The 24,080-nt window shown below is 43.3% G+C and overlaps 1 protein-coding gene across 3 annotated transcripts in view; it reads left to right on the top strand.

Annotated features, from left to right (window-relative positions):
• CACNA1A (calcium voltage-gated channel subunit alpha1 A) overlaps positions 1 to 24,080 on the top strand; it is a 295,623-nt gene that overhangs the window by 223,834 nt on the left and 47,709 nt on the right. For 2 of the 3 annotated variants that reach the window (XM_066618034.1, XM_066618033.1), the window contains 4 exons: positions 373 to 500; positions 3,526 to 3,622; positions 18,192 to 18,297; positions 19,501 to 19,608. In XM_066618034.1, the coding sequence (XP_066474131.1) occupies positions 373 to 500; positions 3,526 to 3,622; positions 18,192 to 18,297; positions 19,501 to 19,608 (439 nt within the window). Of the gene's footprint in view, positions 1 to 372; positions 501 to 2,489; positions 2,587 to 3,525; positions 3,623 to 18,191; positions 18,298 to 19,500; positions 19,609 to 24,080 lie in introns of all 3 variants that reach the window. The other variant, XM_066618032.1, reaches the window with a different exon arrangement.

Genomic DNA, 24,080 nt, shown 5'->3' on the forward strand with positions numbered 1-24,080 from the left:
ATGTGTACATGTAAATGTAAAAAAAATGTGTTTTTTTCTATGCATATAAGTGCTCATTTCAAGTCTAACATCCTACTTTTAGATCCACATATCTGTATATATATCTGCGGTGTGTTTATGTCTGTCTTTGCTAATATATATATGGTGAGTGTACGTGGCATGTATGTATGTGTATGTGAATGAGGTGAAGATATGCACCACCTGTTACCTTGTTGGTCCCTCTCACTGGCTACCTTAGCACAGACTGTAGGACCCATATGATACTTTTCTTCTGGACCAGGTTCTGAGACAAAATGGATCCCAGCATTTTCTCTGGATTCTCCAGTTACTTAGCTTATCTGTGTTTATCTCCCTTTTTCCTTGATTTTGCAGATGTTGAACCTTTTTGTGGCTGTAATCATGGACAACTTTGAGTACCTGACACGTGACTCCTCCATTTTGGGGCCCCACCACCTGGACGAGTATGTACGTGTGTGGGCTGAGTATGACCCTGCTGCCTGGTAAGGACATGCCTGCCTTGCCCCTCCCAATGCTAAACTCAAGACCTTTGCCCCACCCAAAAGCAAAAGCTTGGGGAAGTGGATCACACTGATCCATATTTGGGGATTGGCCTAATAGGGAGAACTGGAGCAGAGGGAGGGAAAAGATGTGAATCTGGCAGCTGGACATAGAAGCTAGAACCCAAGATTCTTAACACCAACTCTAGTAGGAAGGTCAAGTGATCTTAAGGACAGGTAAGCTTTCTTTTTCACCCTAACACAGGAGGCGCATCTGGCTCGTAGGAGCATTAACTCCTGGGTTCTCACTCCAGTTGTGGGAAGGAAGAAGTATTTAGGAGGTTGGTGAGACCTGGTAGTTAGACTCCAGAATTCTGTTCACAGAGGAATAGGTTCCTATGCTTGGTCTGTTCTAACAGAGCAGAGATATGAAATTTACCTTGATAGATACAGCAATTATCTGCTATGATGTGAGAGGAAGACAGAGTCTTACACTGAGACAGAAAATGGAGCCCCTGCCTCTGTTTTCATGCAACTCCACTGTGGGTCACCCTCAGCTAAGCTCCAGTCAGTGTGGATCTGTGGCCACTGTTTCTAGGCCATTCCCACTTCCATTTCTGTTGTCAATGTTTGTGGGTGTCATGAGAAGCCAATGATCAGAAGGAGAAGTTCGGTATTATCACTAATTAACATTTCCTCTTTTAATTTTAGGTTTTTGCAGCTGGATTCTATCAAGTTCCCATACTCCCTCACATTATCCCACACAATGAAAAGGGCATAATGTGTGCCCCCTTGTGCCCAGGGATATCCCTTGCCATTTCCCTATCCTGCCCTTTAGATTTCTTCGCCCCTATAGCTGATAAAATGAGTAACATCATTATCACAACATTTGAGCCAGTTGTTAATTATTGCCTTAGTGAAGCCCCTGGTGGCAGCTATACATGTTTTGAGCCAAGTTGGTAACATTTAAGCCAAATAAAGATTATTGGGGAACCAGCTGTGCAGTCTGGACCAAACCCCAGATAGGATGCTACAATGCAATAGTACAAGAAATACGCACAATTAATCTTTAGCAATACATGACATGCTCAATTCTCTAACCTTGGGGATGTGTGTACATGTGTGTGTGCCCACTAGGGCCTGGCCTTCCATTCTGCTATGCACCACCATTCTACTATGTGGTTTACTGGAAGGGGGAGGAAAGTCAGGCACTCTGCTGTCATAAGCTGGCACAATCAGTAAAGTTTTGATCATTGGCAGCTAGCAGGTCTGCCTAGAGTTCTCTTGGTATAATTTGTCATCCCTGTACCCTGTTCAGAATGAATGCCTGTTGTGTCCAGGTTTAATGTGTTTGTTTACACTGCCAGCCCTAACTGGCAAACCCTGCCAAGCCCAGCTGAGGGAGTGTCCTTGAAGGAGCCTGTGCCGTGCGGGGGCAGAAAATCCAGGTCTGCCCCCACCTGGGCACTGGTTCTTGTGCATTTATTAGTCAGTCCCAGTGAAAAAACAGGAAGCAAAATATTGGTATGAATTTTAGTCCCCCTAAAGTAGATGGGACAATGATTGATTTCAAAAAGTCTTTGTTGTGAACTTTTGGAGAGGCATCAGAAGCCAGTGGAAGAAACATAAGGTTAAAAGCAAAGATACATGACATGACATACAATCTTAAATGAATCTCTCCTTGTTGCCTGTGTTTCCTCCTTTCCCCCATATGCATGTGTAAATGATATTGACTTACCTTCCTTCCCACAATGTTGATGGGAAGCATATAGAACTACAATAAGACCTGATTTATAAGGCATTGAAAGGCCCCTTTCCTCCTGTTTCAGCTAATGGGAATTCACAGCTCCTCCATGTACCCTGAGGGAGGTGGTGTGACTGGACTGAAGGTCTTTAGCCAGAAGTCCTGCTATGTTCTGTGTTTACATTACAGTGTATGTGTTTCTCTTGCCCTGTAGCATCTGCACTAACCCCCATGTATTCTTCTTGCAGTGGCCGAATTCATTATAAGGATATGTACAGTTTATTACGTGTAATATCTCCCCCCCTGGGCTTAGGCAAGAAATGCCCTCATAGGGTTGCTTGCAAGGTTTGACTTACACTAAAACCTGCTAGCATCAACGGAATGAATGTTGCTTATGATTTCTTTAATATATATATTTCATATATATATATACATATCTGTACACATATCTATCTATATATTGCACTTTCAAAAGTAATTTAGTAATGTAATTAGCCAACAGAATGTGTGAAATGATGCTGCCACCCAGACCAGCACCGCATGGAGCATATCGGTTACCTTGAACCATCTCTGCTTGCTGTTAGCTGGAGCTAGGCCTGGAGGGTTCTATGAGTCTCTTTGTGCCCACCTCCACCACCCTCTGTACATTAATTCTTCATTTGGGGAGGATAGAGACTCCATTGACACCTTTGCCATTTCCCCTTCCCCCTCCCCGTTCTTTCCACCCTCCCTTTCCTTCCACTTTCTTTCCCTGCAATCTCCCCACCTCCATCATTGGCAAAAAGGGGCTTTCTCATCTCAGTCTGTCTTTTTCTCTTTCTCCCTTTCTTTCTGTGGTTCTTCATTACTAAGGGGACTCTACATTCCTTGACCCTGTATGCCCTTGGGGGGTTCTGGTATGCCCTGTAACCTCATGCTGGGCAAAACAGATGGAGGCATGTGCTTGACGTCATCCCTATTAGGATGGGGACACTAGCTTTGAAAGTAGAAAAGTGTGTACTGCTTTAGCTTTTTGCTGGATCTCAGCCGCAGTTGGAGGAACCATCATCCTTCTACTCTCAGTCATCCATGAAGATCAAGCATATTTAAACTCTTTGCTGACAAGCAGCGCAGTAATCTTAACATTTTTATCTTCCATTTTTTTCCTTTTCCAATTGATTTCCAATACTTTTTCTCTTCTTTGCATCTCTCTCTCTCTCTCTTTTCTATTTTTCCGTGTATTTTTCCTTTTTGTTTTTTTTCCTTTTTTTGCTTGCTTTTTGTTTTTTAATTTTTTGCTCCCAGGGGCCGGATGACTTTCATGGACATGTATGAGATGCTGAGACATATGTCTCCACCCCTGGGGTTAGGGAAGAAATGTCCAGCCCGTGTTGCTTATAAGGTAGAATAATTTTTTAAGACATAAACAAGAAATGATTCAAGTTAGCTTCATTTTTAACTTTTTTTCAAAGAACAAAAACTATAAATCTATAATTTTTTGTACATTTCTTTCCCTCTCCCAATTCAATCTCTTAAGCAGTAACAGTGTGTCCGTTCAGTACCGTTAGCGTTTCATGTTTCAGAGACTCCATTATGGCCAGTAAAAGTGGGGCGGGTAAGAAACCAAACCAAGGTGCATGTCCCTACTCAAATCCCCTGTCAAAATACCACCAGCCAATCCTGCTGCATCTGGCAGAAGAAATATTGCTTTCAGTGTTTTCCACACCCATTAACACCCCTCAAGCAAACTAAATAGCTATGATTGCTCTGTGACTACCCAGCCAACAAGGAGACCCCAGACTACCTGGGAGTAGCAAAGCCGGAAGGGGAAGAGAGATCAAAACACGTTGAATGAAGCTATAAGAATTTTAGATTTGGCCAATGCCTAAGTGCATAAGAGGAAAAGTCAAAATAATACCTGTCAGCATTACTTAGAAGATAAGAACAGCCCCACTGGATCAGGCTATAGGCCCATCTAGTCCAGCTTCCTGTATCTCACAGTGGCCCACCAAATGCCCCAGGGAGCACACCAGATAACAAGAGACCTCATCCTAGTGCCCTCCCTTGCATCTGGCATTCTGACATAGCCCATTTCTAAAATCAGGAGGTTGACCATACACATCATGGCTTGTAACCCGTAATGGATTCCTCCCTTCCTCCCTCATGTCATGATGAGAAAAGACTGTATGAAGTACTTCCTACAGAATTAAAGTGCATAGCACTAAACATCTATACCTGTACATCAATTTCCTTATCACTGGGCTACTTTCTGATACAGATTACTTTGCTCTGTAGTAGAATACCTACATCATCCTAAAAATCTAGTTAGCCCCATTGTCACGAGATGTTGCAGCATAGCAAGTGAAAAACATATAGACAAATCTTGATGTCTGTGTAAGAACTATAGAGAAAATGTTTTTTCAATCATATGATGAGATGTGATACTCTTGGGCCTGGACTTAGCACAGAGCATGCTCCACTGGCACCTGACCATGCTTTCAGGTAAACAATGCAGCATATAACTAGAAATTTGGTCCCTGCTAATCTATTCAGACTAAATCTCTCCCCAACTGAAACAGAATTGCTATGATTCCCAGCTTTCCTGAATGCACCACATATGTGCAGTAGCATCCACGTCCATAGACTGCATTGCTGCGTTCTCAGAATAAATGAAGGCCAGCCAGCAATCACCAGTCCACCTCCAATAATTCATTTGCAATGGAAGGTCACGATGGGGGCTCCATTGTTGGGATAAAGGCAGAAACAGAGTTTTTAACTCCCAAACCCTGGTTTGAAGTGGTATAATTGCCTTACACCAGGATGGAGAGCTTCAATCTGAACCCAAATTCTGCATTTACTAATTGTTCCATCAATTAACAGGAAACCAATCTGTTTACTTTGGATAAGAACACATTCCAGAACATATTCGGTCTGCTTCTAGAAAAGATTTCCACATTGGTCTGTCCCTCTTAGAAGAGATGTGCCAACTAGGTATCAGAGAGAGCTTGTGCTAGATGTAGCCCAGTATTTCAATACAAGTCTTATCTCTGCATTCTGCTTCATTTTAACCCGTCAACATGCATTCAGGGCCAAATCTATGCACATAGTCCATTGCCAGAATTCCCATTCCAATGGTGCAGCATGCTTTAAAGTGGTCACAAAAACTGACGTGCTATTCTGAGTAGCCATGCTGCCACCACAAGCAGCAGGCAGACATGGTTGTCTGCCAGTGGCCCTAAGAAAAGCCCAAATGCCAGTAAATCAGTGCACGAAGCAGGCAGGGGGTGGGAGGAGAGAGGGAGGAATGAGGCAGAGACCAGGGCAAGGAAAGGGATGTTGAGGCCAGGAAGGGGGTAGTATCAGCAGCAGTATCATCTTTCTGGCCTTGGTCCACCATCCTGATTCCACTTGGACATGCATCAGCAAAATTGCTGGTGTAAGTCTGAGTAGACTCACAACAGCAGAGCTTTACCACAGTAGCATTCGTGAGGGGGGTAGGGGGGCCAGGGCCCCCAGGCAGCACATCTTGGGGAAGGGGACACCATCCATGGTCACTGCAGTTATTGCTGATCATTGTTGGAATGGCTGCCTGCTTCTTTTGCTTTTTTCACTTTAAAAATGTGGAAAAAGTTAAAGAAGAGAGCAGTCGCTCAGAGTGATGTACAACCACTCTGAGTGGCTGTGAGGGAGGGGCAGGAGAACCCACCCCCTTTTGCAGACACTTGGAGCAGTTGCACACTGCTTTGAGTGGCCACCTGCTTCTTTTGATGTGAAAAACAAACAAAAAAAGTGGGCAGCCACTCAGAGCAGCACACAACCACTCAGAGCATACTGGAAGTAATTGTGGTGATGTGTTGCCACATCACCACAATTACTTCCAGGTCAGATGAGGGAAGCATTTGTAGGTATGTCCCTGGGTGGCAGAAGAGCCAGGTATGCCACTGCTTTACCCCCAGGCAAGGGAACAAATAAATGCTCCCTTACTCAGGGGACAGGAGACTCCTTCAGGACTGGCCACCCTCATAGGATACAGTGCACACTCCAGTGATGTGGCTGCATTGGCAGGGGTGGATTTAGATAGGATTGGGCTGCCTGAGTCTCAGCTTGCTATGCATTTTTCATAATCAGGTTAAATTGTTGGATTACTAACTAAACCCATACCTAACCAGCCCGTAGCATGCAGTGTTGCCAATGGCTGTTCCACAGCACATGACAGCAGTGCAGCTCTAATGACACTGGCCCAGGACTTACAGGAGCAGATTGTGAGATCTGCTGCTGTAGATCCTCAATAGGATTGGGCCATTGGTCTAACAAGCTCTGAGTGAATTAGCTTTTACTCTTGTGTTCGAACCTAGATATCACTTTAGATCCACACAGCTCTCCATAGTAATAAGTTAGATGTGGTAACATCATGCTGCATCCTGTTGGCTCCTGCTAATTGTGCAATTCAACCATAGAGCAAAAGTACTAGAGAAAGGAGAGTTGCATTGTTGCATAGGATTTTTTCCAATAATCCTACCACTATCCCTTTTTTCTTTTCTTTTTGGGATGGTGATCCCTATACTGAGCCTGCTAATTAACCAGGCTAAGGATAAACACGAATCAGCACCATGCTCATGTGACTGCCATTGTTAGTGCATTTGACACCTAAGAAGTCCTCCATCTGAAAATGCCCAAGTGGAACTGAACATTAAAGGGGAAAAGCAACCTTTTGCATTGCTAAGTATTCATTCAGGTATTTACCTGGAAAACATCATATTGGTTCAAACCCCTGTCACTTTCAGAAAAACTACAGAGTTCAAGCTGATACAGCAAGTGAGTTTGTATTATGTATGTCTTCACAGAGTCCAGGCTATTTTAAATGCTCTGTTGTCTGTTACAGACCTTTTTATACAGGCAGTATTGACTGGAGCCTAGAAATGTAGGCACAAACTCACAGCACAACCCTATACATGTCTACTCAGAAGTTGCTTTGTGTTCAGTGGGGTTTACTCCCAAGAAAGTATGTATAGTTTGCAGCCTCATTTTCTCTCACACAGACCAGCAAGTGGTAACATGGCTAAGTATAACTCTTTCTGTATAAGAGCAGAACTTATTAGATTCAATGTTAAGATTCTACCCACATGTCAGCTGACAGGTGGTAGTTGATTTTACTGTCAAGGTTGCTCACTCATGCCCTTCCGGCTGCTATAAAAAGCTAAGGCAAAAATATTCTCATGGTTAAGCCAATAGTTCTTTTGGTCTTTTTGTGTAACTTAAAACAGACACCCACCTCTTTCAGTCCCCTTCTAGGTCATTGATCTGTCAGGACTCTGTCTCCATAATGATGTAACTTCCTTCAAAAAAACACAACTTTAAAATTACTTCACTACTCTTAAACAGAGACAAATTAACAGCCACTAGCTTGTTTCTTTCCCCTTCTCTCTGATACTCCATGCCCCCTTCTCTGTCAATGCAGTTCTTAACCTATCAGAAGCTTTTCCTTCTGACCCTCCATATCTCCCTATTCTAATCCTAATCCCCTCACAGATCACTAGCTGATTCATAAACTACACCTTCTTTCTCTTTTTCTTCCCCCATGCTATCCTTTATGATTCAGCAACCCAGAGCTTCACCTGTGATGTTTTCCTATGTGTATGTCTCTTCCCTTCGTCCTACTCCTCAACCATCATGTTTCTGTTGCTGGCTCATGACACAGCTATTGAAATGTACAGTCTCCCTGGGCTGCAAATGGCTTTTGGATACTACAAAACCAACAAAGAGTCTTGTGGGAACGTTAAAGACTAACACATTTATTTCAGCATATTCATGGATTACAGTCCACTTCATCAAATACATGAAGGGAAAACCTCAATAGGCAGGTATAGTGTCAACCTGTGAGGTTGTTTGAGTATGGAGAGAAGGAGGATGCTTCTTTTCTGGTTTGTCAAGGCAGACAGAAGCTGTTGCTTCATTGTACTCTGGCACTATGCAAGGTATAGAAGGCGTATGTATGATGGAAAGAGCAGGAAGATTTTTGTACGGATTATATCCTCTCAATCTAAACAAAAATTGCAATATGCTGAGTATTCTTATGCTGAGTTGGATTGTTTGTGATGGTGATTATGTGCGTAGGATTAGGCTCTTGCATTTGGCCTCTGATTTTCACCTCCATAGTGTCATGTTTATGGCTGATTTATTATTCACATGGCATTCATAATGTTTACATTTAGTCCTAGTGTGTGACTGCTAGAGTGCCCATCTTGTGGAGATTATCTAACAGACCAATACTAACTGGCCTTTGTGATGATGTAAAGGCATGTATAACAGCATATGTGCCTCTACAATGTTGCAGACAGTGCAATGCTGGTGGCCATTTTCTGGATGCCACCAGAAAAGGTTGCTGCACTGAGGCAGGTAAGCCATCACTGGTGGCAGGCAGTGAGCAAGGGGGCAGAATGGGGTAGGGGAATTGGGGAACTTCTGGGTGGTGAAGGGGGAGGGAACAAGGGAAAGCAACCTGCACCAAATCCTAACCTCATTTCCTCTCCTCTTCCCTCTCCCTTACTCTCCTCAGACCTGCACCAGCAAAATGGCTAGTGCAGATCTGAAGAATCCCATTCAGGCAGTCGAGGTATCCCCCAGAGTAAAGGAACAAAACTTCCATTACATGAGGAGACCTCCACAACTGCCCTCTCACAGGATACAGCTGCATCAGCGGGGGGGGGGGGGTGTTAGGCGTGGGATGTTATCGCCCATTTCTCTTTACATAGTTGTGTTTGAAGTACTAGCATCCCTGCTATCTGCATGAGTAGCATGTAAAAACCACTATCTTGGAACAGAGCACAGACTGCAGAAGTACCAACTTCTTTCTAAATAACAATCTATGCATCATGGGATATCCTTCAAAGACAGAATAAAAAACCCTTAGAACATCTTTAACAAGTATTTTTGTCATACATCAACTGTGCCTCATTAAGAACTGATAACACACTGCAATGGTTCACTCCATCTATCACAGCATCAGATATATTCATGATAAGTGTAATATCTATATTGGATCCAGCTGGGACAAGGAAAATATAAAGGATGACTATCAAGGATGAAGGTTAGTAGAAGGCAGTACCTGTGAGGTTCTTCCAGATGAAAGATTACCCTGCTTAAGCTCTGTCCTGGTATCCTGACTCAGACAGTTGGCCTGCATCATATGTGAAGGTTTCGTTTTGAGGTTGAAGTGTAAAACCAAAAGTTTCTCAAAGTTGTCCTGTGTGCTCAAAGTTGCCCCAAAAATCTCTGACATCTGGAAAATGTATACTGGTGGGATTAAATTAAAATGGTGGGAATAGCAGTTTCATTCTCCAATGAATTCCCTCCAGAGCATGTATTTAGTAAGCAGAATGGTGGATGGAATCACCTGCAGTGTTTAAACAAAAGAAGATAATCACAAGAGCATGAGCTAGATAATTGCAGCTTGTTAGAAAAGCCAAATAAGGAACGGCAAGACCAGGAAGACATTTGAAGAACTGATGGTGGTGGTGGTGTTGTGTGAGAGTATGAGAGAGAGAGCAAAACAGTAAGACTTTAATGGAAAAAGAGACTGCTGGTGAAAACAGTATTACAAAAATGAAGAGAGTAAGAGCTTGGACAGAAAGAAAAATGAACAAACAACAGAGAGAAAAATGTGAATGTTGATGAGGTTTAAAAGAGTGCATTAGCAATAGAAGAAAAGAATTGGAGGGGGGGAAATGGCACAATGGATGTGGAATTGTGAAGGAGAGTGGCAAAAGTGTTCTTACAAGTGCTCGAGATGAAGAAAGAGAAGATTTAGTGGGCAAAATAATAAATATGGGTATGCCAAGCTAAAATAGCAGAAAAGTAATGATACTGGACAAAACAACAGAAGGTCAAAGAAGCAAAAGATGATGGTTCATGTCCTCAGCATAAAGATAATTACAATTATTTTATCAGTCCTACAAGATTCCAAAGTCAGCTCTGCATGTTAAGCCAACGATGTCTGTATGATGTGGAATTGTCACCAAGATCTTCCAATTCTCATGGATCAAGAGAGACACCAAAATCAGTGTATTCCCAGCCTCGTAAGCAGAACCATCTATAGCAAAAAATGTTCATCAGATTAGAGGTTACTACTTCAGCCAAAACAGCTACATGACAGCTACAAAATCTACATAATTACAATAAAAATATGAGGTAATGCCTATACCAAAGTTGAAAGGATCAAAAAGTATTAACTATCTTCCAGTGATAGATTCACGTCAACTTCCAATAAACTTCTGCACAAAATTTTGTATAAATGTGGAAGCACAGGCAACACCTGCCATCTTGTGTATGAGGCAACACCTGCCATCTTGTGTATGATATTGGAATCTGATCTCTTTAGAAAATGCCTAACTTTAGGTGAATCCTGGAACTCAATCAAGCTTACTAATGAATTACGTAGTTCATTCCTGCAGTTCATTCCTCATCTTCTGATATTGATAAAAGGAAGGTGACAAATCTTCAGTGCAGCAGAGCTTCAACTACATTGCCTGCATTTAGGAAATTGGAGACATGCCATTCAACCAACAAGGCAGAATGAATTGAACACTTGTGGGGAATGCTACTGTGCTGCACAGCTGTAGTAGGATAAGAGAGTATATTGTCTGAATAAATAGAAATATCTCTCCACCAAAGTTAGTGTGACTGTTATGTTAATCAAACATGGAGACATCATCAGGAAACAAAAATGTGTTCTGCTGGATAAAAACGCAAATCATGGAATTTTTTTATTCTAAATACATGCAGTGTGACACAGACCAATATCAAGCAATTGCTCCCCTTTCATAAGGATTGGATTTTTTCAAGACAAAAGCCGTTAACATTGATTTTTGACATAATTTCTGAGACAAAATTCTTTCCGTAATCACATAATTCACATTTTGTGCAAATGGTTTTAATGTGGTACTCTTATAAGAACTGCCTTGTTTAGATCATGGCAGCAATGTGTATAGAGCCCACAGAGAGATAATAGTTCATAATTTACTGCCTCCATACAGTTTCCATAACTGATTCATATTGGTTACCATCCAACTTAATTGGGCCGATTTCTGAGGTTTGGGTGGAAACTGAAGCTGATTTATCTTAGGTTTTGCTTTTCCTTCATTACTCTCTTGCTTGTTAAAAACTAACTCCATTATTTTAATGACTGGCTTTATGGGCTGATTTAAACATAATGGAAGCTGGCTGCCTAAGTGTGGTTTGTTGCAATTGCCATATGAACATATACATTACCTTGGTGTATATATACATATCCTTGGTGAATGGTTATTTCTGTCTGTATCTCAGATATGACAAATGCAAGCTATGAAAAGAGAGAAACAAAAACAAGAAAAGTCAATTTTCTGACTGAAAAGTTGCTACAGGTCCAACCATGTTATACACGGATTTGACTCAACATGAATGGCCCCTGCAAATGAGAAGGAATGTGCTGATCCCTGGAGAAGGGGAAAAATGCACCCCTTTAAAATGCTTTTCTTACTGTTGTAGAGATTTTTATCTCAACAGGATGAGAAGGGCCCTTTAAATTAAAGAAAAATAGTCCTTTACAATAGTTAGAGAGAGGGCAGCCAGCTGACAATCCATCAGTCATTCTCTCTCCAAGCTACCCCCTCCCTTCCCCCCCCCAACAGAAAGAAAGATAATCCTTTCTAAGCCCCTGGAGTGAGACTGATTGTTGGATTGTCATCTTAATGACTCTATCTTAACATCACAAAGGTCAGCAAAGCTGTTTTTAAATCACCTGAGCAAAGGTGTTTTTTAAATTGATTTACTATAGTTTGATTTTTCCCATCCAGGTGAGTTCTCAGAACAAACCCTCATAATGAATAATTATGAGGCTATGAATAATGAGACTCAACCTGAATATAATGAGACTAATAATGAGACTCAACCTGTAGTCAGTCTTAGTAACTGTTAGAGAAAAAGGAAATCTCAAATGTTCAAATTGAATTTGAGTTTGTGTATTGTGGGAACACTGCACTTTGGATGAAAGTTACATTCAGAAAACTTCTCTTGCGACTGGGCAATCCTTGAGGCAGGAAATACATGGATCTATGTTTTGAGAATACAACAGTCATGCTGACTTCTCAGTGAAATAGTGGACTCCAGCCACAGTTTATGGAACATGGATATGAAATCACAGTGAGTCCATGGTACAGTGCATGCTTTCTGTCATGGGATGATTGCAGGGGGCATATTCTAGCTGGCAAAGAGTATGATGTGATTATATTACATCAGTGAATAGTTTCTGGAAGATAGATGAGTCTTTTAAGCATCAACACAGATAAAGCCGTTGTTGGCAGTATAAGCCTGAATACTCAGGCCCAGGATTGTGTGTAGTATAATTCAGCAGTAACCAAGACTAGTTAGCACCATGTTGACTTTACATTAAAGCTATCGTAAGAGGCAATAGATAGCCAGCTGAGCACGAGATTGTGTTTGAGCATCTGGTTTCAGTGACCATTGTAGTCAGAGGTTTGCATAGAATGTCAGGAGTCTTAAGGTCCAATCTTATTTAGATGCCACACTGAACTGGCATGGACACCAGTGCAACATCCACCATGTCCTAAGTCTGTGCAGCAAAGGCAGGGGAGGAGAGGAGATGGTGAAGCCCAAGCATGGCCTGCCAGTGCAGAAAGTCTAGCAACAACTCCAGTGTCCCCAGCAACAATAACGTATTTTGGAAGCAAAAAACAGGCACAGCAAAGACAGCCAAGCCACACCATCCCAAGGAGACCCCATGGATCACAATCTCAGACATACCTGTTCAGGAGCAACCATCCTGAGATGCAATGGAGCCCATGCCTAAGGAAACCCTCAGAGAACCAAGGTTACGCTAGGATACATGACTGAGGAGACCAGGGATGATGCACTACTGCCAAGACCAAGGGTCACTATATCCACAGGCAGGGAGCCAGAGCAGAGCCTACAAATGCCACCAGACACTTCTGTGTTCACACAACACCACTCACAAGGTACCCTGTGCATTAGCTGCTCTATGGTAGCCAAACAAGGTAGCCAAACATGGTAGCGACACTCTGGCATACATGCTAGCATTCCAGGCCACCTGCAGTAAGCATTACCACCCCATGCCATGATGAGGCTGCACGTGGGATTCATCAGGTAATCGGGAGGGAGGGGAGGGCCAGGGTGAATGGGAGGCAAGGAAAGACATGGGGGGCAATACTAACTGACCCTTTGGCCACCTACCCATGGGTGCAGACACTGGGTACCAGCCCTGCAGGCATGGAGCTGGTGTCCACACCCATGGGTGGCACTCTGTTCCATATCCTGAGCCAGCATCCCAGCAGGGATACCCAAGAGGTTGTTCTGTTCCTATAGGAGAGTGGTTGCATCCACCAGCACCTCCTCTTGCCACTCTGCACCCTTGGTCATGTGGAGGGGTAGGCAGACCATTGTGTTTGTGGTTGGGACCCCTTGGGTAATGCTGGGGGTAGGGTCTGTGTTAAGGGGCCATGGGATGGGGCTCCGGTCTCAATGTGTTGTGGGATGGAATTCCCTTCCGCCCCCTGCTTACCTGACTCAGGAGTATTTTTCTTTGTGCTGTTGGGTGGTGATTCCAACTGGAAGATTGTTAGTGTGTGGAGAACTGCTTGGGTGGAATACCTGCACTGAGAATTCTGGAAGGCCAAGGGTTAACACAATGTCTTGCCATACATGTGTGGAATGTGAGGTTGTGCAAAATGCCACTTTGTGCACAAGTGCCCTTTCACCATAGTTCCCAACAACAGAGTTCCCCTTTATGGAACCAGAGAGGTATCTCCCCTTGCCATACTTTTAGTGATCTGACTTGGGCTCTCCCTGTCAGGGGCTCATATTCTGGGGTGGATGAGCTGTGATTGGCTCCCAGACATAGTCTGTATCCTATGCTCTGTTGTGGTGGAGTGGCTGGTTAAAAGGGGTGAGAGGTGTTGTGCTTTGCTTCTATTTTTCTCTTCCCCCGTGTTCCCTATGGAGTTACTCCTGTCTATACCATGTCTATTATTGGCATATCATTTTCCTGGCATCAGTGGCATGTCCGTTGTGTGAAGGGTGTTTCACACCCCACTCTCCTCCCTATTTTGGTGTCTCTACCAGCAGGGTTGTGCTAGTGTCCAGTTTGCATTATGATGGTGTGGATTTTTCTTGCTGTTGTCCATATTGCAGATGTTAGTGGAAGCACTTCTGGGCCAGCAGGGCTGTCATTGCCCTGCTGTACATGGTGTTAGGCTGGCAAATCTGAAGGATGGGATTGGGTCTTTAGATGACTTTCTTGGCTCTGAGACCCAGCATGCTGGGTAAGCAGAGGCTTGTTTAGAGAAAAGGGAAGAGAAAGAAGTACATAAAGGTTAAGGCCTGGAGGCTTGGGTTTTAAAACCCACAGGTTTCATTCCTAGCTGTGCCATTTCCATATCTTCAGTTTCCTAGCCCTTTTGCATAAATTGTGTTTTGATTGTAATACCCTGCAAGAACTTTCTCCCACCTCTGCAGTAGTCTGCTTCTCTGTTTACACTTCCCTGTCCTTTCCATCAGCTTTCACTATCTACACATTCCTCATTTCATTTCTTCATGACATCAACTGTCCAGAAAACCAGTGAGAAATATAATACTGGCAATTCTGTTATTTGCCTGTGGGGGAAAAACATGGAGATTTCTGAATGCCTTGTTTGCTCCAAGGGAGAATTGCTGCCTGTATCCATACATCTTTCCATTTTCCTGTCTTCACTGCCACAGTTCCTGAGCATACACATCTCTCAGGGATTCTTCTGCTTCAGACAGCCATTCAGGAGTCTCAGTTATACAGAATTGGGGCCTGTAATCTAACATTTCTAGATTACAGATCTAACTGACATGAGTTGGCCCTTTCATCTCCCTTCATTTTCCAATCCATGCTTGCTTCAATGCATGAATGAAAAATATAAGCAGTTGTCCCCAAATCAGCACACTGTGAATTCTGTGCCACAGAAGTAAAACTCTCAAGGTTCAGCAAGTGGAAGGTGCAAATTCTATGAGTGGAACTCATTATTATTATTATTAGTAGTAGTAGTAGTAGTAGTATTTATTGATAATGATAATAATAGTAATAAATTTAATGAATACTTTTAAACATTCTTATGGGATTTTTCTTTTGGCAGATATTGAGATGTTTGGGATCATTACAAGAAAAGATTTGGGGCAGCCAATGGAACAGGACAAGTGGGAAAAGATTGGTACAGAATGATATTGAAAGAAGAGCAGGTGGAGTGTGGGAGGTGAAGGAACAAAATGATGCACATGCTGTTGCTCTGCTCAGGCCTACTCCCTCCATTCCTGGTAGCAGAATGGAGTAGCACAGTGTGATTACATATGAGGATAAACCAATTGTGTAGATAGCAGTAACAATATGGTTTCTTCCCAGTCTCAGAACAACACTGATGGCTCCCAAAGTAGGGCAATGCTGTTGTGGAGAAAAAAACAAACAAAAGAAAACCATGTTGCTAGCCCTGCCCACATGAATCAGTCTGTTCAGATGTTACTGGGAGCAACCATACCATGGTAGTTCTTATACCACTCCTGATAAAGTTTGAAGTAACTCTGAGCCTTGGAGACTGCCCAAATGCTGGGAGTCCGACAACCCCTTGGTCATCCCAAGTGGTGTGGCTTTTGGTTATATGGTTTCTGTGACTACTGCTAAATTATAGATCAGCTTCACAAGACCATAAGAACATAAGAACAGCTCTGCTGGATCAGGCCATAGGCCCATCTAGTCCAGCTTCCTGTATCTCACAGTGGCCCACCAAATGCCTCAGGGAGCACACAAGACAACAAGAGACCTGCATCCTGGTGCCCTCCCTTGCATCTGGCATTCTGACGTAGCCTGTTTCTAAAATCCAGAGGTTGCACATACCCATTATGGCTTGTAATCCATAATGGATTTTTCCTCCAGAAATTTGTCCAATCCCCTTTTAAATATGCTAAATATCCGCTAGGCCAGATGCCATCACCACTTGCTATGGCAAGGAGTTCCACAGACCAACTACATGCTGAGTAAAGAAATATTTTCTTTTGTCTGTCCTAACTCTCCCAACACTCAATTTTAGTGGTTCTGGTGTTGTGTGCTGGTGTTGTGTGAGAGGGTAAAGAGCATCTCTCTATCCACTCTGTCCATCCCCTGCAAGTCCCCTGCCTCAGTGAATCAATTTTTAAATACAAAACAAAGCATAGACCTGTGGAATGTAGGAGGACATATGACCACCTCATCTTGTCTAGAAAGTGGCTTGTTCCCTGGGCATTTACACCAACTCCTGCCTGTGGCCATAAACAAAAACCTGATTCTGACAAGACTTCTGACAGGTTGGTCATTATGTGACAGAACTCTGATTGAAAAACTGACATCCAGTTTGTCAGAGGACAGCTGAAAAATACAAGGAAATGTGAGGAACAGGCAGTAATCTCATCAGGTATTCAAAGAGGAAAGAATATTATTTACCTAAGCACAAAGTGCTGTGAAGATCTGTTCAGTAGGCCCCCAACACAGGCTGGCCTCCAATATTTACAGGTTTTCTGGACATCACATCAGGTTCTGGGGGATCTTCCTGCTGAGTGTCTCATCACCTGTATGCGTGTCTTCCTTTTTATCTTTCATTTTCTTCTCTGTTTTGATTTGATCTCACCTGTCTTCATCCTGAGTACCTGTTCAGTGACATCCACTTAACGAACCCAAAAGACCCTGATCTTCTAACCCCCATTTTCATTGGTCCGCAGCCTATCTCAACTAATGCACTAGCTGGTCAAGCCCCTCCCCCTGAGCATCTTGTGTGATCTCCAGCCCCACAGCCTTGGCTCAGAGGAATGGCACATGGCCCATAGTCTGTCAATTTCATTTCTTTCTTTTCTACCTTAAGGACGCACCCATTTTTGCACCAAGAGCCCACAATCCGGATCTCTCTCTTTAGAGCAATCTATACCAGAGCTATGAATGAGTCTCAACGTGTTATCTGTGGATGCATTTGCACTGTGCTGTGCTGTGATGCATGCCGCATGTTGTTTTGCATGGTTTTAGTCTTGCGCATTTGATGAAATCTGCTCTGTTGAATGGTTGCAGTGCATTATCCTTGGACCCTTTCCCTTTACCACTGCTGTCTGCTGCTATCTTGGAAAGATGGAGTTTTCTTTTGTTTTTCCTTTGTTTTGCACTTTAAATTTAAATATATATACAAATAATGAACTCTTTGGGGAGAACTCTGTGGAAGTTAGGGTAGGAGAATCATATAAATGAATCATTCTACATTATGTGAAGTATGATGGGTAGAGGACTCTGATTTAGGACTCCTGAATTTTACTTAGGGACCAGGGAGAAAAGTAATATACTGATGAAAGTTGAGGTTCTAGTCTGCTCCTGTCTCTAGTAGAAGAGTGGAATCCACTGGGTTAGATCAGGAGCCTGGAACTAAGTCTTGGCCTCTACCAGTCTTACAACATAAGGGACCTGCTGGAGACCCATTTAAAGTACAATAATCTCACTAAAGTCACTGTTGAATCTCTATTGTTAATCTTACAGAATTATCCTCACCATGTCTACTTGGAACTAAGCCCCATTTTTTAAAGATGGGATTAACTTCCATGCAATCATGTTTAGGATTGCAAGCTGAGTTCCCACAATTATCTTATGGGATTATTTCCAACCCTTTGTCCTAGTAGCTGATGCAAAATGCATGACATCTGTGTGAAGAAGACAGGATGAGTAGAGTATCCTGCTATTAACATTATTGCAGCAGGGCCTTGGTCCTCTGGAGTTTGGGTGGGAAGAGATGTCAAAACATGAGAAGTGGGAAGATGTTAATAAAAAAAAAGGTTCCTGAGCTCAGAGTTCTCCTCAGGGTTCTTGCACTCTTATATGCATGACAACATAGGAAGTGGAAGGTTATAAGATGAGCCTTTTCTGCTTGGATCTGCAGAGACTACTTCGTATGGACCTGCCTGTGGCAGACGACAATACAGTCCATTTCAATTCCACCCTCATGGCGTTGATCCGGACTGCACTTGACATCAAGATTGCCAAAGGCAAGTGTCACCTCCATAAGCCCAGCAACATTGGAGAGACCAATGCATCAACCAGATGAGAGAATTCTGGAAAATGAAATTGATGTAGGATGCACGTCTTGAACTACTATAGTGTTTGCTAATACGGGACACTTTAGACTGAAAGAGGGCCACAGATACTACCTATAGTCGACACAAAACTCCCTGGACCAGATATTCCCCAATGAAGAGTGGCATAGAGCAGGTACTCTGGCTGCTTAGATGGCAAAACTAGTACTAAAATCTACTAAAACAAGACACTAACTACTCTTAGACCCTCAGAATATGAGTACTATTGTTTTAAAATGAAGGAGCTTTTTGATGTAATAAATGTTAATAAATTACACATTAATAAATGTTAATAATAAATTATTATTATACATTATACATTAATACATATTATACATTAATAAATGTTCTTCTCATTATTAAAAATTTCCTAGGCTGGATTCCGCTTGGATTTTTTTAGCTGAAACAGATATTTTTGTCAGAGTGAGGCCAGATACATCAGTTTTTTGCCATGGTGACTTCAGAAGTACTACAGATGTGTATCAGCTTAAACATAATCAGATCAGGACCCATTCTTACTTTACATGTTGTATTTGGGTACCAATAGCCAGATAATTAATTATACACACCTTTCAATAAGTATGAAGTGTGTATGTGTAAAATGCTGTGTGCCTTTTTGAAATTCTCAGAAATGGGGTCCCAACTCTGTCCTGGTAGACTTCCACTTTGTATTGCACGTGGATAAATGAGTGTCTGAATGCTCTTCTATTTTAAAAGGACAACTCCCAACATATCGAAAAAGAATGACAGGGAGAAGTTTGTGCTAGAATTCCTCTCCCTGACCTGCCATCTTAGGAAGACAGGAAGATTTTGAGATGAGGAAGAGACAAGCATGCCATTCTCCCTACAGTGTGAAATATTACAACTGGGGAAGGACTCTACATGTGATTTTTAAAAATCATTTAGTTCAACTGTTACCAGTTTTGACCATGGAGAAGCTGTAGTTCTGTCTAATGTTTCTCTTTTTTTTTAAACTGAAGATTAATAGGAATGAAGAATTAGAATCCAAGAGAAACAGAACAAACATGAAGTTCTAATACTTGGGAGGTGGGATGACAGATGTCAGATGCCAAGGTGTTTGTTACTCATTTCTCATCCCTGGTGTGTGTCTTCTAGGGGGGGCTGACAAACAGCAGATGGATAATGAGCTGAGGAAGGAGATGATGGCAATCTGGCCCAACCTCTCCCAGAAAACTCTGGATCTCCTGGTCACTCCTCATAAATGTAAGAGCTATCTGCCTATCACACTGTTACTAAAGATGCCCACTTCTTGGTTTTCTCCTTTTACTGTTGCCCTGCCAGCTCTGTAATGGAAAGAACTGGATGCTGTCTACAGAATTTCCCCGCATGTCACTCCAAAGCATTTCTAACTTTCAGGCACCAGTGACAGCCATTATGCTCAGAGCTAGTATAACCCATTAGAAAGGTCCATGATACATTTCTCATAAGATCAAAATATTATACATGAGGTTGCTAAACCTTCTGGTCCATATCATAAGCAGTGAATTTGTAGGTGTTGAACTAATATCATGAATATGTACATATCCAGACTACAACAACCATTATGATACACTCCAATTTTTGAGTCTTTTTTCAAGGCATGTCACAGTCTTGAATGAAATTCTCTGTGAGGTTATCCTATATACTTCAACTGATTAAAAAATGATTGTGGAAGTTGGTCAGAAGGGTGAGCTCGCACATTATTTCATCATGCGATAATTACAGATATCGTGTAATGATCTGTGTGAAGTTGCTAATATCTGTGTTTATATAGCAATTCTCTCCCTGTGTCTGTTGAGCAGTCTTTATCTTTATATTTTAGTCATTTTAATTTTTAGCCTTTATTCCTCAGGATAGCATCTCACCATAGACATATCTCAACTTTCTGTTGCTTCAGGAAGCTCCCTCCAGCCAGCTACAGTGTTCCATTCCTGGCTCTGAAGGAGTCATGCCATTGCATTTCCATCAAAACATATTTGTAAAATAAAGACCAGGCATTCCTGTCCTTGGTCCACTCTGCTTCCAGTGTGCTGGGAAAGTGGAGAGTGGTCCTATGTCCAATCAACAGCTTGCACCACAGCACTCCTTTTTCTACTTTTTTGGCCAAGAAGGGGGGGAAAAGAAAAAGGCAGTGTCTAAAACCCTCTAGAATACCCTTCTCTCTTAGACAGAATCCTTTCGCCATCTAAGCTTTGAAAATGAGGAAACTCTCTGAAGAACTCAGCCATCATGCTACTTCCTGCTCACTTAGGCAAGTTGTGCAGGAAAGAAACTCTCCATGCAAGTAGGAAGCTATGTAATGTGAGCCCTGCTTTCTGAGCAAATTATGGAGTAAAGCAGCGGTTCTCAAACTCTTTACCTTTGTGACCCACCTCATTGTCTGTGGTGGGTCCTGGGCCCGCCACAACCAGGAATCTGCAGGGTAATATGGTGCATGACCCATAAATTGCTTCTGGGTCACTTTGGTGCACAACTGACATCATTGGCTACCTTGGCCATGTTTCTCAAGCTGTGTGTCACAACCCACCAATGGGTTGCAACCTGGTTTTTGGACCAAGAAGTTGCAAGGCAGACCAGGGTGTGACACAGCACAGCACAACCAATAAAGCAGATCATCTGCTATATTGCCCTGCAGCTCCTTGGTTGTGGCAGGCCTACAATCCACCAGAAATTGAATTCTGACCCACTGATGGATTGAACCCACAGTTTGAGAAATGCTGTTGGAGTAAAGACTAGATAACAGGCACAACAAAGAATATACAGACTGTATAGTAGTCATTTTCCATCATTATCATTAATAATTCTCAATTACTACTCAGGGAAATAGCCCCAAATGGAAATCCAAGCTGAGAAGTGATAAAAAGTCATGTCCCATGGTTACTCATCATGTGATGATTAATAGGAGTAGTATAAATCAGTAAATTTTCAGATATTTTTCTGGACTAGCCTTCCAAGGAGGCAAGTGGGTGCTGAATGCTTTCTTACACATCCAGTTGCAGAGAGTGTACTACCAGCTGTTAGTGGGTGTGCTTTTTAAATACATGGAATATACAAGCACAGAGAAAGAACTTATTTATATGCTGGGATCCTTGTAGTGGCCAATGGTAGAGCTACATGGATCGGTGGGGAAGGGTTAGGGAGGAAAGGGTGAATGAGACAATAAACAAATTTGATGTGGGGATTAGCAGTACTAGGAAAGGGGAATCAAAGCAGTGCCTAGCTAAGCTTGTTCATCCAGTCACAGCTGTTAGAATTCTAACTGTTCCTGAAGGTTGTTAGAGAAAAGAGGGAGGAAACGGAATGGAAGTCCTTAAAAGGAAAAAGGAGATACGTAGTAGTGTGAGTGTGAATGGAGAGAAGGAAATTATGTGAGTTTCCCAAAGATAAGGTTTTAAGGAGTAGAAAGGAAGGAAAAGGGAGAAAAACTGGAGAAGGGCAGCCCAATCCTGAGCTGCCCGGGCGCCCAGGCTCAGCAGCACTGAGAACGGCTGCCACCGGATCCTGCACACCTCAGGCTACCGCGGCAGGCACCTCTGAAGAGGGAGTCTTTTGTCCCCTTCCCCTGGGTAGGGTAAGCAGCCCCGCAAAGGTAAAGGCGCTCATGTAGGGCACCAAGCCCTCCACGAGCACCTTGAATCCTGCAGAGCGGAGGTCCGCGGACCCCCCTCCCTCCCTCCCCTGGCACACCTCCAGCCCACCCCCCTCCATGCATCATGCCTCCCCCCGCCCTCTCTCTGACCCCTGCCGGCCTCCCTCCTCCCTGGAACGCCTCCTCCGTGCCCCCACTTACCATGCCACAGCTCGGTGGTCCAGGAGACCGCTGAGCCACAGAGGCTGGACAACCGCCCCACGCTAGCCCAGCATCGGCTGGCGTGCTGATGCGGAGCATCATCAGAGAGCCCAGCAGAGAGGCTTGCAAACGTGCCTTATGGCACATTTGCAACAGTGCTCGGCGGCACAGAGCCGTGCTGCCAACCACAGGATTGGGCTCTTAGTGAGGCAGGTGAGAGGCTGCTATGGTTTAGCAATATGGTTTACAATATAATGGCCATGGCTGGAAGTGGCTCTCTGTAATCTGAACCAAGGCCTACCGGCAAGGGGTGAAGCTAGAGTCAGGCTGTGAAATCGCTTCACCCACTTGCAGTGGGAGAGCTAGTCTCTTCCATCATATGCCTTCTCTTAACCATTGTCACAAACTTTGAAAAGGAATCAACCGGAAGGGTTGATTTTCCTTGTTCTCAGAGTTATTGGTGGATCACTTTTCTTCTGTTGAGGCCTGAGGCTGATCTTGAATAGTTCAAAAACAGAATGAAGTCATTCATGCAATATTCACACAGAGAGAAGGAAAGTCACAAGAACTAAGTGTGTCATCAGTTTTGTGATTAAGTAGTTAACAGTTGTGTTTTCTGTGGAGGATTTTCCCTCCAATGTCTGAGGTGCTTCAGGCTCAAAGAGGGAGCCAGCCAATTGGAGGGCTGGGGAGACTTCTGGCTGGGCCAGAAGAAGGTCTCCAGGCTTGGGGAAGACTCTCTTCTTCATACTTCCGATTGGACAAGGCAGGGAGAGCCATTCTCTGGTAAGCAGAGTGAAAGCTGCTAAGGAGAGCCCCAGAGAAATAGAGAAGGGACCAAAAATAGGCCAGGAGTCTTAAGTTTTGTTTTGTTAGTTTGTCCTTCCCATCCAAAAGTTGGAAGCTCTCAGTGTTTTTTTCCTCTCAGTGTTTTTTGCCTCCTTTTAAAAACCTTTTTGCTTAAAACCTGTGCCTGTTCTGAGATCAGTGGATTTGTCAGCCTCCCCACTCTGCAGGTATTACTGGCAGAGTGAGAGCATTTTAACAACCCTGCATAGCATTCTCAGGGGAGGAGTTTTGCCCAAGGAACCCTTCTGGGAACTGGATCTCCTGGGCTGATGGTAGTGAACTGGATCTACCAGGTCTTGCCCACCAAGCTGCGTGTTAAACCAATTGGAAGAGTGAGGGACAGGAAGGGAGTGAGTGCTTGACACTAAGTATCACTGCCCTGAATTAGCAGGTGGTCACTGAACATTTCCCTCCTCTTTCTTGACAAATTTGCCTTCACATGAGACAGATGAGATAGTAGGAGGTTGGGGGTCTATGGCAAGGCTGAGCCAACTACCAAAGTAGCTGTTCCATATCTGCTGAGTTTGAGTGTGCTGCATTGCAGGAGCTGCAGAGTTCAAAGACAGAAAGAGGGCCGTAAAGCAAACCGAAAACACTTGGGAAGTAGCCTTAATCAAAAGATAGAAGGAAGCAAGGCAAAACAACCGATTTCCTCACATAAAGAGGTAGCCCCTAAAAGTAAACTGTCCAGGTTGCACTGGCATATCAGCTTTGGTTGCACTCAGGGAGCTAGGTGAGGAGAAAGGGTAGAAAGGAAAGGAGGAGCAGGGTTACTGGATCATGGGTGCTGACAGGCATGGTGGTCCTTGGATGGCAGCTGGAACAAGGGTGGCTTATTGCATCACCAGTGGATTGACATTCCAAAAACCAACATCAGGTTAGGATGTGCAAGTTGACAGAGAGAATGAACAACACTAGAATGAGTCTAGTGAACTGGGTTTTTATGGACTTTTCACCAATGAAATCCTATGAGCTCCTTTGTTATGGTTGGCAACCTTCAGTCTCGAAAGACTATGGTATAAGCCTACAGCACCCGGTATTCCCAAGCGGTCTCCCA

This window comes from Tiliqua scincoides, chromosome 2, assembly GCF_035046505.1.
Source record: "Tiliqua scincoides isolate rTilSci1 chromosome 2, rTilSci1.hap2, whole genome shotgun sequence".
NCBI lineage: Eukaryota > Metazoa > Chordata > Lepidosauria > Squamata > Scincidae > Tiliqua > Tiliqua scincoides.